At 42.1% G+C, this 13,785-nt stretch overlaps 1 protein-coding gene across 1 annotated transcript in view; it reads left to right on the forward strand.

The window, feature by feature from the left end:
• CPA6 (carboxypeptidase A6) overlaps positions 1-13,785 on the forward strand; it is a 309,275-nt gene that overhangs the window by 205,198 nt on the left and 90,292 nt on the right. Inside the window, exon 4 of the mRNA XM_025265287.3 lies at positions 10,716-10,840. Coding sequence (XP_025121072.3) covers positions 10,716-10,840 — 125 coding nt within the window. The remainder of the gene's footprint in view (positions 1-10,715; positions 10,841-13,785) is intronic.

Genomic DNA, 13,785 nt, shown 5'->3' on the forward strand with positions numbered 1-13,785 from the left:
TCTGTCTCTGGGACTTCCCAGGAGAGGGTACTGGAGTGGGTTTCCACTTCCTTCTCCAGGGAATCTTCCCAACCCAGGGTTGGAACCCATGTCTCCTGAACTGGCACGCAAATTCTTTACCATCTAAGCCACCAGGGAAGGCAAAGGCCCAACCTGTGTGGTGGCAGGAGCTCAATGCAGATATACTTGTAGTAACAGGGGCCAAAGCAAGCAGCAAGGATCAGGGTTAACAGTGAACTTTCTGGCAACTATAGGAGCCCTGGGGGTTGGTGTGCCCTCCCGTCACTACACCATCTCCCCCAGGTGTGTGTACTACAGTGAGGCTGGTGGCAGGGCTGGGCCAGGCAGGTGTGCAGCTGGAGACGTTAACTCCAGATGAGTATCATGGTCAGGCCAGTGACAGAAGACAGGGCCTGACCTGTGCCCACAAGCAGCCACAGGGGTTTGCTTGTGGCTGTCAGCATGCTCTCCTGTGGCTGTCCCATCTCCCTCAAGGTGCGCACTCTGCAGTCTGGTATTGGGCCTCAGTTCAGTCACATGCAAGTGCCCAGCTGGAGGTGCAGCCCCAAGTACATGCACAGTGGTGGGGGTCAGCCACAGGAGTTAAAGCAGGTCAAATGCATGTTCTTGCACCATCACAGGGGCCTGAGCTGGCTGCTAGTGCAGCTGGAGGTGTACTAGGCTCTGCCGATGTTGGGGGGGGAGTGGGGGAAGGGGAGCAGGAGGGGCTCAGCTGGCATTAGTATGTATGAATACCTATCAGGGCAAAAGCCAGTGAAATCTGCAGGAGGCCTGCGGCAGCCGTGTTGGTCATTGGTTCCTTCCTCAGTGGTAAATACAGCTCAGTTTCTCTTTAAAAGATCTCAGACGGTAAAGAGAAGGAGAACTCTGTCTTGCTGGCATGTTCCCTCTTGATACTGAGCAGTGCTGGGTTTTGGCTGGGATGATGCAGGCAAAATGAAGCTGACTTTCTTGTCTTCTTGCGCAGTTATTCCCATTTTGTTGTTGTTGTTCCACTGTGTTGCTGAAACTTCTTAAGTAGACTCCAGAGCTCACTCAGCTGTTTTTATTCATGGATATCTGGCTAATTGTTGATTTTTGTTGGAAGATGGAGTCTGGGGTCACCTATGTCACCATTTTGGTGACATCACCTAAACCTACTTTTCTAATAACCCACTTTTTCACTTAATGCTATTTTATGGAGATATTTCAAGGCCCATCAAATACACATTTTTAAATTTTTTATTGGAATATATAGCTTTACAATGTTGTTAGTTTTTGCTGAAAGCAAAGTGAATCAGTTATCCATATACATATCAGTTCAGTTCAGCTGCTCAGTCACGTCCGACTCTTTGCGACCCTATGAATTGCAGCACGCCAGGCCTCCCTGTCCATTACCAACTCCCAGAGTTCACTCAGACTCACATCCATCAAGTTGGTGATGCCATCCAGCCATCTCATCCTCTGTTGTCCCCTTCTCCTGCCCCCAATCCCTCCCAGCATCAGAGTCTTTCCAATGAGTCAACTCTTCGCATGAGGTGGCCAAAGTACTGGAGTTTCAGCTTTAGCATCATTCCTTCCAAAGAAATCCCAGGGCTGATCTCCTTCAGAATGGACTGGTTGGATCTCCTTGCAGTCCAAGGGACTCTCAAGAGTCTTCTCCAACACCACAGTTCAAAAGCATCAATTCTTCAGCATTCAGCTTTCTTCATAGTCCAACTCTCACATCCATACATGATCACTGGAAAAACCATAGCCTTGACTAGACGGACCTTTGTTGGCAAAGTAATGTCTCTGCTTTTGAATATGCTATCTAGGTTGTTCATAACTTTCCTTTCAAGGAGTAAGCATCTTTTAATTTCATGGCTGCAATCGCCATCTGCAGTGATTTTGGAGCCCCCAAAAATAAAGTCTGACACTGTTTCCACTGTTTCCCCATCTATTTGCCATGAAGTGATGGGACCAGATGCCATGATCTTCGTTTTCTGAATGTTGAGCTTTAAGCCAACTTTTTCACTCTCCTCTTTCAATTTCATCAAGAGGCTTTTTAGTTCCTCTTCACTTTCTGCTATACTCCTCCCTTTTTTAGATTTCTTTCTCATTTAGGTTACCTTAGAGCTTTGAGTAGAGTTCCCTGTGCTATACCGTACGTTCTCATTATTTATCTATAGTAGTGCACATATCCCAACTCCCAGTTCATCCCACCCCCACTTCCATCCTTGGTATCCGTACGTTTGTTCCCCACATGTGTCTCAATTTCTGCTTTGCAGATAAGTTCATCTGTACTATTTTTCTAGATTCCACATATACGCGATATTATATATTTATTTTCTCTTTCTGACATACTTCACTCTGTATGACAGTCTCTAAGTCCATCCATGTTTCTGCAAATGGCACTATTTATTCCTTTTATGGCTGAGTAATATTCCATTATGTGTGTGTACATATATGTATATACATATACCACATCTTCTTTATCTATTCTTCTGTTGATTGACATTTAGGTTGCTTCCATGTCCTGGCTTTTGTAAATAGTGCTGCAATGAACACTGGGGTGCATGTATCTATTTGAATTATGGTTTTCTCTGAGAATATGCCCAGGAGTGAGATTGCTAAGTCATATGGTAGTTTTATGTTTAGTTTTCTTAAGGAACCTCTATACTGTTCTCCACAGTGATTGTACCCATTTACATTCCCACCAACAGTGTAGGGAAGGGTTCCCTTTTCTCCACATCCTCTCCAGCATTTATTGTTTGGAGATTTTTTGATGATGGCCATCCTCACTGGTGTGAGGTGATACCTCACTGTAATTCTGATTTGTATTTCTGTGATAATTAGACACGTTGAGCATCTTTTCATGTATTTGTTGACATGTGTATGTCTTCTTTGGAGAAGTGTCTGTTTAGGTCTTCCATCCATTTTTTTCATTGGTTTGTTTGGTTTTTTTGTTATTGAGCTGCATGAGCTATTTGTATATTTTGGAGATTAATCCCTTGTCAGTTGTTTTGTTTGCAAGTATTTTCTCCCATTCCAAGGGTTGTCTTTTTGTCTTGTTTATGGTTTCCTTTGCTGCACAAAAGCTTTTGAGTTTAATTAGGTCCCATTTGTTTGTTTTTATTTTCATTTCTCTAGGAGGTGGGTCAAAAAAGATCTTGCTGGGATTTACGTCAGGATGTTCTATGTTTTCCTCTAAGAGTTTTATAGTGTCTGGCCTTAGATTAATGTATGTGTATATATTTACTTTGATATTATATCTCTAAATGCTGCTGATCATTGAATTTTCATGGTTTACCTGTGTTGACTCCCTTGCCTTCTCTGTACGCAGTGATTTGTAAATAATGACAGTCTTATTTCTTCCCTTCTAGCTCTTAGCCTTTTTTTCTTTATTCTTCTGCTGGCTGTGAAGAATATACTTCTGCCTCAGTATGAAAATCTGTGGAATTGGCATTAATGTACATTTACTTTGTTTCTGACTTTAAAATGAATGCTTCTAATGCTACTCCTGTATGCAAGTGCCTGCTGTATATTTTTGGTAGATAGTATTTAATAGACTAAGGAAGTATACTTTTCAGTATTAATTTCTATATATATATTTTATAATTAATAGACATAGGACTTTGAAAAGTTATCTTCCTGAGTATATTGATATGCTCATATAGTTTCTTTAATATATTACTATTGATATAAGGAAATACACTAAAGATAAACTAATTGCATTCAGTCATGACATTAATACCTTTTTCTATAGTTTGCTAACATACATTTCTAGGGTTGGCACCTATGTTTATAAATAAAATTGGCTTATCATTCTTTTTCTCAGGCTATGACTGTCTCATCACTGTTAATAATATTGGTCACCTGAACCTTCATTCTTTTGCTCTTAAGCAATTGTGCTAACAAGTTTTCTATTTTAAATATGTTTCAAAGACCAACTTTGGTTTTGGTAAGCCTCATCATTACTTTTTTTTTTTCCTTTTCACTAATGTATGCTCTTTTTTCTAATGCCCTGTATTCTATTCTTTTGTAGTTTATACTATTGTTCTTTTTTTAAGTTTTGATTTAGACGTAAGACTCATCAATTTCTCATCTTTATTCTTCTGCAACAGGATCATTTACGGTTATAAATTTCTTAGAAATGTCCTATTTAGTTTTGATTTGGTTGCAACTTTACTACAGTGTCTTTCTTAACCCACAAGTTATTTAAAGTCTGTTTTCTCAATTTCTAAATGTAGATATATTTTGTCACTGATTTCTAAATTTAATTACACTGTAATCAGAGAACATTTGTTTGACATGAAGTCTCTGACATTTGTTGAAACTTATTTTGTAGCCTGGTATTGAGTTAATTTTCATAAAAATTCTAAGTGTGCTTGGGAAGCAAGTCTGATCTTTTGGTTACTGAGATATAAGATTTTTAATTTGAAGTCCTTATGATATCCATTTTTGTGATACATATTTTGATGCTGTTTAATTGAATGCATTCAGATTAGTAGCATTTATGTCTTCCAGTAAACTGAGAATTTTATTAGTATATATGGATGTACATATGTACATACATATGTATAAAGATATTTTTATATTTCTACATTATATATAGTGATATGTATATATATTAATATATTATCCCCAAAAAATGGTTTTGCCCTAAATGTTTTGCTATTAATATAGTTATACTAGCTTTTTTCCTGTAGTATTTGCATAGTGAGTGAAGTGAAAGTCACTCAGTCATGTCCGACTCTTGCAACCTCATGGACTGTAGCCCGCAAGGTTCCTCTGTCCATGGGATTCTCCAGGCAAGAATACTGGAGTGGGTTGCCATTTCCTTCTCCAGGGGATTTTCCCGATCCAGGAACCGAACCCATGTCTTCTGCATTGCAGGCAGATTCTTTACCAACTGAGCTAGTTTTCACTGCTTCTATTTTATGTCTTTTGTAACCAGTACTTAGGAGAATACTTCTTATTATTCAATATTCAGGCTCTTTTAAGCTGGAGAATGTAATCCTTTTTAATTAACTATATTTACTGACATGTTGTCTTATTTTTTTCTTGAAACTATTTTTTCCTGATGCTTTTTCTGTGTTTTTCTGCCTTGCAGACATTGTACTTCCCTCAGAACTCCTTTACCTTTCTCCTGTTTGTCTGAAATATTTCATCTATATGGAATTGATAACCCCATCAAAGTATCTTTCATTTCCTTTCCTTCTCAGGAACTTCCTCTAGCCAGTCTTTTAGACCCTATGAAGATCTCGAGTTGAGCATTCTAGCTATGAGTTGGATATGTTGGCTTTTACTTATAGTAGATACCTTGATCATGTGTTCTACATATTTTTTCTCATGAACTCTTCTTCAGCAAAGTTTCAGATGAAAGAATTCTGCATGGCCTGACTTGAGGGTACATCTTTGTCTGGAGAAGTCTTGCATTTATTACTACAAAGTGCCTCCTTATCAAATCTTACTGGTGTAGAGTTGTTAATTCCTACTCTTTAACTGAGGCTATTGCCCTTTGAAGGTCTAGTTTTATACTAGAAGCTTGGTTCCAGCTCTGAACTTTGGACCCCAGATCTCAGCCTGATTCCCCATGTGGTTGTGACAGATTCCCACAATTCTGATACCATCACAGCTCATGTGCACACAGCTCTAAATGGCATTTTCTTCTTTATTTTAGGCTCCTGGGAATTTCGCTTTACATTTCGCTCTACTTTAGGAGGAATGGTAGCTATATTTTATTCAGCTTTTTCTAGATATCTTGCAGCAGAAGAGTGTTAAGGTTTTCTAGCTCTCTGTATTGCTGGAAAAGTAAATCCCATGGCAAGTTGATCATTAGCATGAAAGTGTTAGTTGCTCGGTTGTGTCCAACTCTTTGTGACTCCATGGACTGTAGCCTGCCAGGCTCTTCTGTCCATGGAATTCTCTAGGCAAGAATACTTTCAGTTCAGTTGCTCAGTCATATCCAACTCCTTGCAACCCATGGACTGCAGCACGCCAGGCTTCCCTGTCCATCACCAACTCCTGGATCTTGCTCAAACTCATGTCCATCGAGTTGGTGATGCCATCCAACCATCTCATCTTCTGTCATCCCCTTCTCCTCCTGCCTTCAATCTTTCCCAGCATTAGGGTCTTTTCAAATGAGTTAGTTCTTCGTATGAGGTGGCCAAAGTATTGGAGCTTCAGCTTTAGCATCAGTCCTTCCAATGAATATTCAGGACTGATCTCCTTTAGGATGGACTGGTTGGATCTCCTTGCTATCCAAGGGTCTTGAGAAGACTCAAGAGTCTTCTCCAACATCACAGTTCAAAGGCATCAATTCTTCAGTGCTCAGCTTTCTTTATGGTCCAACTCTCACATCCATACATGACTACTGGAATAAACATAACTTTGACTAGATGGACCTTTGTTAGCAAAGTAATGTCTCTGCTTTTTAATATTCTGTCTAGGTTTGTCAGAACTTTTCTTCCAATACTTAAGTGGGTAGCTACTTCCTTCTCCAGAGGGTTTCCCATCCCAAAGTCAAACCCAGGTCTCCTAGCACTGGGAGCGGGGTCATTAGCATACACTGTCTAAAAACTTTTAGGATCTTGTCTTTATTCCTGGTATTCTAAAAATCCTTATATATTGATCTGAGTTCTCCTTTCTTCTCTAATCTGTCTTTATGCTCTTAATTCACCAGATGTTGGGCATATGATATATTTTCCTGTATTTTCTCTATTTTCTATCTTTTTACCATTTTGCTCTACATTCTGGGAAATTTTCTCAACTTTTTTCTAAGATTCTATTGGATTATAAGTTTCTGCTCTTTTTTATTCTCTAATTGTTCCTTTTTTAAAGCATTTGCTCTCAGGGCTACGGCCCTGTCTCAGCTCACTGGGGGGAAGTGGGCAGGTGAGCACCCTGTACTGATAAGCTCGAGGGAAGAGTCTGCGAGCAGCCGTGTCCTCATGGCACCATGAGGTCCTCCAAAGGCCTGCCACCAGTATCTGCATCCCCAGGGAGAGTCCCCATTACACTGGCCTTCAAAGCCAGACATTCTGGGGGCTCAGTTTCCTTTGCAGGAGCCCAAAGTGAGGCTCAGATCCCTTGTTCCTTGGGAAGAACTCTTACAGTGGTGATTATCCTCCTGCTTGTGGGTCACCCACCCAGGGGTGTGGTCGTGAATACACTGCGTCTCCATCCATCCTACTGTCTCACTGTGGTTGCTTCCTATACCTTTCGTTATAGAAACTCTTTCCTGCATTTCCTGTCATTCTCATTGATAGCTGCCCTGTAAATTGTTGTAATTTTGCTGTGCCCTTGTGTGAAGCAGGGTCCCTTACTCCACCATGTTGGCCACCCAGGCACTTTTCAGGTAACAATAACAACTAGTTAAGGGTTTTCAAGCTGTCACTATGACAGGCTCTCTGCTATGTATTTTACTTCTATTGTTCCAGTTAATGTTACAAAAAAAACCTGTGAGTAGGTTTTAAATTGACCTTCACAGACTGGATGAGGAAACTAAGACTCAGAAATGTTAAGTGAAAGTGAAAACCGCTCAGTTGTGTCCAACTCTTTGCGACCCCATGGACTAAACAGTCCATGGAATTCTCCAGGCCAGAATACTGGAGCGGGTAGTCTTTCCCTTCTCCAGGGGATCTTCCCAACCCAGGGATTGAACCCAGATCTCCTGCATTGCAAGCGGATTCTTTACCAACTGAGCTATGAGGGGAGCCCCCAGAAATGTTAAAACCTCATCCAAAGTCACACAGCCCATGCTGCCAGCGCTAGCATTCCAGCCTAGAGTCTTGGATTCCCAAGTCCATGCTGTGAACTTTTACATTAAAGTTCCTCCACCTCTTAAACAGATCTGGCTGCGACTGGTAGTCATAGAAGGAAAGGAATGCATGGGAACACCCACCCAGTTCCAAGGTGAGAGACTCTGCAGAGGAGCATCCTCTCCTGGAATATCAGTTGGCCGTGGCAATAAAGACCTGAGGCAGCTGGTCTGCAAACAGCCTTAGGCCATCCTGACCAGGCTGCTGATTCTAGGTTGTGGTCAGTATCCAGGGTCACCCAGCCTTTCTGCTCATAGCCGGTTCACTTCATCCAGATGGGATCAGGCCCTAAGGAAATGACTAATGGTAACCTGCCCACAGTGGGCTGACCTGAACTTTGAAATACCTGCATATAGAATTCATAGGGCAAAAAGCCCTTAATGGGAAAGATCAGGATGTGAAAGCCACCAAGCAGACCCTCTTGAACACTAAGGCAGGAAATTGGAAGTTGTTTCTAGTTCTGGGATATTCGCAGGAAATCCTGGAGATACTTACCCAGTCAGTAAATGATGGGTACCGGAGTTAAGCACATTCTATAATACCATTCAGTAGCCCTGCATCCTTGGGAAAGGACTTTGCCTCTCTGAACCTGAGTCTTCTTGTTCATAAAATGTACAATCAACTCGTTTCCCAAGGTCTTATAGAAAAGATTAGAACTACCATAAAGTGGGTGGCACTTTACAAATCTCATGTGAGTATTACAGGAGTATTACTATAACTTAGACATAGGAGTCTCCTGTATCTTAGTGTGGGCATCAGCCTGCCACCCAAGACTGAAATATTCATGTTACTTACCCAAGTACCCTTTCCCTAAAACATTACTGGAGAAAAATCTGGTAATTCATTTTAGTTTACTAATACCAAAACAAAATACACTTCCTGATTTTTGCAGATTCTTTTTTGTTGGTTTGTTTTAGACCAACTGCTTTCTGGTGACGTTTCCTAGGAAGGCTTCTCCAGGTCAGGCAGTAGGGGACATTTCTTCCATGGAATTTTCCTATGGAGAAGCTATGCTCTTCTGTGGAGTGAGGATTCTTATTTTAGCATATGCCCCAGAAACAGCACTCACAGACTCATCACCAGAGTGGTTATTCAGATATTTCAGGTTCCTGTGGCTCTCCATCCTCTAAATACAGCACTATTTCCTCATCTCCACAGGTATGAGGTGATACACCTTAATAGCAAGATCTGTCTCTGTAATGGGTTTAGAGGCAAAGATGATTAAAGGATTAGAAAGTCTTAACATATAAAGAAAAGTACAAGACAGAAAGGTACTTTGTCTCACAAAAGCAAGAAACCAGTCATTCCCCATTGAAGAACAGAACAAGGAAAAAAAAAAGTGTGCTTCAGTGTAGGGATTAAGAAAATGTCTGAAAATCTGGTTAAATGTGGATATGAGTTAAATTAGGATAGCGTCGACTCTCATCTTTGGGAAACATAAGAGATGTGGTTTAGATGCATCAATTGGGGACAGTCTGGTCCAGGCCTGGACATATCCTTGCCCAAGGGCTGGCAGATGGATCAAATGACCTCTCAGCATCCCTCCCAACCCCACACTTCTGTCATCCTATGCTTGTTGGACTAGCACATTAGCTGCGTTAGACTTGCCCTTGCAAGTTAGTGGAGGAGGCAGCTGCCTGAAAGAAAACAGGTAAACTCTTTTTGTCCCCAAAATAAATGCCTCTGTTTCAGGGGGCTTCCCTGGTAGCTCAGATGGTAAAAAATCTGCCTGCAATGCAGGAGACCTGGGTTCAGTCCCTGGGTCGGGAAGATCCCCTAGAGAAGGAAATAGCAACCTGCTCTAGTATTCTTGCCTGGAAATTTTCATGGATGGAGGAGCCTGGTGGGCTACAGTCCATGGGGTCACAAAGACAAAACTGAGGGTTGCATGATCCTGCAACAGATCAAGACCAGAAATGCAGGAAGAGGGAGTCCCAAACAGAAGACGTGAACATGACCTGTAAAGACAAACTGTGCCTTACTGAAAGTGCAGCTCTTGGCTTGTATGGAATTGAGGCTCTCCTCCATCCCAGCTGAGTCCAGTTCATTCTTTCAGTGAATGAGCAGCTCCTACAAGGCATGGAGCACTAGACAGTGTACCACAGACTCTACTGTAAGCCAAACAGTGACCTTTTGCTTTCCTGCAAAACACTGAATGAGTGATGAACATGTGGTCAGTTACCCTGCAGGGTCTGCACTTATGCAGCAAACAATGACTGAGTTGCTAAGATGCACAAGACACCATGCCAGGCACTTGGAATGGGTTGGTAACTAAGTGGACAAATCCGTTGCCCTCATGGAGCTTACATTCTGGGAAGAGACACACATGATGAAAGACACACGAGATTCTCTAAGAACTGTGACAAGGAGCCCTGCCCTGGCTGACAAGTACCCCCCCACACCGCCCCTGAGAAAGGGATGTTTCTATTGGCATGTGAAAGCTGAATATGAATCGGTGAACAAGCTTGCATCATGGGAGGAGGCATTAGGAGAGCGCTCCATTTAAAGATACCGAATGTTGTCAAGGGACCACAATCTGCTTTATAGTAGGATGAAGGGTCATCTATGTATTCCTCTTTCTTGCTATTGTACAAATATTAGTGCAGTAAATAATTTTAAACAGTATCAAAGTCATACTTAAAACTAGTTTATCTCATTTTTATCTTATGACTAATAGATTGGTATTTATTACTTGTAAACTATGATCAGATTCTACATGGATGTGATATCATTTGAACACTAAATTCAGAATCAACTGAGAGATTGACCCTGATAATGAAAGCCTTGAGTCTAATTCTAAAATGGCTTTGGTATTGCTGTAAGCCAACAAGACAATGTGTTTGACACTGTGACACGGATCTTTCCCCACCGACATTGACTGTGAATTATAGGTTGGTTCCTGCACTACAGGTGGACCTGTGGCAGCCCGGAGGTGTCTCCCAGATATCACAGGGAACAGTCACCGATGTCCACGTTCCCCACAATGGCTCCCGAGCCCTGTTAACCTTCCTGCAGGAAGCCAACATCCAGTACAAGTAAGCGTGCTTTTTCATTGCTTAATTCATTTCTACTCAATTGAACTGAATGGCAACTGTATTTAGGTTATGTCTTAAGTGCCAACAATAGTGTTTCAGGTTCTGTTTTTCATGTTGGGGAAGGCAACATGGATGTAGCACAGTTCTATTTGCCAGTCATGAGCTTCTTTCTTAGTGTAATGGTGGAAGGGGAGCAATCACACTTCTCTATCATTTACCTAAGTAATCAGTGTACACATGGGAGGGTTTTACTGTGTGAGAAGAAGACAGTAGTTTATCCACGCCTAGAAGGTGATGGGCAGACAAAAGCCAGACTCTGCAGGAGCTGCATCAGTTGGACAAAGGATGAGACTTGGGACCTTGAAGGCAGAGGGGAAAATGCAAGCAAAGGCGCAAAGTAACACAGTGAGTGCGCAGGGAACTGGTGCAGGTCAGGGAGTAGGAAGAAAAGGTGCCTGAGAGGTAGGGCGAGGGGCCAGGTTGTGGGAAGCTGCTGTTCAGAGTTAGGAACTCAGACCTTATCTTATGGGTGATGCTGCACAATCGTAGGATGTGAGCAAGGGAGCCACATGTAACTGGATAGTGGGGTAGGAGGAGACGACAGCAGCAATCCAGGTGAGATAATGAGGACCATGAGTCAGGACCAGAGTGGCGGGATCAAAAGAGAATTCCAAAAAATATTTCAGAAGCAAAACCACCTGGACTCTGCATTTGTTGGGATGTAGATGGAAGAGGAAGAACTCTTGGGTGATTCCAAGTCTTCTGTCTTTGGTGACCAAGTGGATAGATTTGAATACTTTGAGTTTTTTTTTACAGTATTAGTTAAGCAGTGAGTGTGAAACAGCTGGAAGATAGTCCCAATCATCAAATAAGAAACAAAATCTTTTGAGATAAGGGATGTCAGTGGCACCCAGTGCCACAGTGATCTCCTGCAAGAAAAGGACTGATCAGTTACCTTCAAATTTGGCAATGGAAGTTTCACTGGTAACCCTAATGGTAGGATTAGAGTGTCAGGAGCAGAAGACAGAGCAGTGAACAGGAGGTGAGAACACAGCAGCAGAGCAGACTATTCTGTGACTCTTAGAAGTTACAATAGGGAGAGGGCAGAGGTGAGGAAGATGCTTATTCAGTGACTGCCTGAGATTTGGAAGGTGGGCAGGGGGCCTGAAAGTGCTGTGACCAGCAGGGAAGGAGGCAATTGATGATGAAAGACAGAATGCACAGGTGAGGGAGTAGTTTTAAACGGTAGGAAAAGTACTTTATCCTATAAGACCAAAGAGGTAAATGTGGGTCTAGTTCAGATTGTGGAGAAGAGAGTCAAGAGGTTAAAGAGAGAGCAGTCGTCGTCGTCGCGCTAGTGGCTCCGTCCTGTCTGACTCTTGTGACCCATGGACGGTAGCTAACCTGGCTCCTCTGTCCACAGAGCCCTCCAGGCGAGAATACTGCAGGGGTAATCATTTCCTTCTTCAGAGGATCTTCCTCACTCAAGGACCGAACCCAGGACTTGTGCATGGCAGGTGGATTCTTTCCATTTGAGTCACCAGGGAAGCAGGGCAAGAGATCATAACTAATAGCCCAGTTTTCTGGATGAACTGAGAAGCAAAATTTATCACTTAGAATAAAGAAATAGGGGTAGGAACCAATAAAAGTGGTTGTTGCAGAGAAGAAAGATTGTAGCACTGATACAGAGTTGATGTTTTGTTGGTTAGAACCACAAAAAGCTCAAGGCGATAAGGAAGTTAAGGTTTCTAGTGAGATGCTAGCTCAAGTATTCATCTGTGGGGTCTAATCTGGAGAGTCTAGATTAGAGGAGGATCTAGGAAGAATGATGGAACACTGGGGTGCATGTTATTTTTTGAATTATGGTTTCTTCAGATATATGCCCAGGTATGGGATTGCTGGACGTATGGTAACTCTGTTAGTTTTTTAAGGATCCTCCATACTGTTCTCCATAGCGAATGACATATACACAGTACTATAAATAAACTAGCTGACTAATTAACTAAATAAACTAGGACCTACTGTGTGGCTTCCCTGATGACTCAGTGGTAAAGAATCCGCCTACCAATGCAGGGGATGCAGGTTCAATCACTGGGTCAGGAAGATCCCATGGAAAAGGAAATGGCAACCCACTCCAGTATTCTTGCCTGGGAAGTCTCATGGACAGAGAAGCCTGGAGGGCTACAGTCTATGGGGTCAAAAAAGTGTTGGACATGACTTAGGTCCTTTGTTGGTGTTGTTTAATATCTAACTGTATAGCACAGGGCACCCTATTCAATACTCTATTTCCCCATATAGGTCATTACAATCTAAAAAGTGGATGTATGTTTAACTGATTCACTTTGCTGTAAAGCAGAAACCAACAACTTTGTAAAGCAACTATATTCCAATTTAAAAAAAAAAATTTTTTAATGATGGGACAGAATGGAAGAATCAGGGCATTAAGATATTTACAGTGAAAACAGGTTTAGTGTGACTGAGGGCAACAAGTTGGAAGGAAACACATTTTGATAAAGTGTAGGCTGCTGGACATTAAGAGTTCTGGAGTAGAATACTTGTGGCTGGTGGCAGGATTACAGGGGTAGCAATGAAGGAGATGGCTGAAGTGGAATGCAGATCATTGAGGTTGATGCAGTCAAGAGAGAGTGAGGTTAATCACCATAAAGCCATCTCAGCAACCTTGAATTTCCTTGGCTGATGGCAAGATTAGAGGTGGGGAAAGAGAATGTGTTTCTCAGACAGGAAGTAGCAGGGAGGAGCCAGGAGTTAGAGGTAAGCAACCAGGAATGGCACAATGCTGAAGGGAGGATGAGCTTTTCCTGGAAGTTAGAAGGTTAATGGAGCGGTACCAATGGTACCCAGGAGGATGCTGACAAAGTAGAAGAGAAAGTCACCAAAGAGTCTGTGTCCTTGAAAGAGTCCAGTTTCTGCTGGTGCAAGAATAT

This window comes from Bubalus bubalis, chromosome 15 (assembly GCF_019923935.1).
Source record: "Bubalus bubalis isolate 160015118507 breed Murrah chromosome 15, NDDB_SH_1, whole genome shotgun sequence".
NCBI lineage: Eukaryota > Metazoa > Chordata > Mammalia > Artiodactyla > Bovidae > Bubalus > Bubalus bubalis.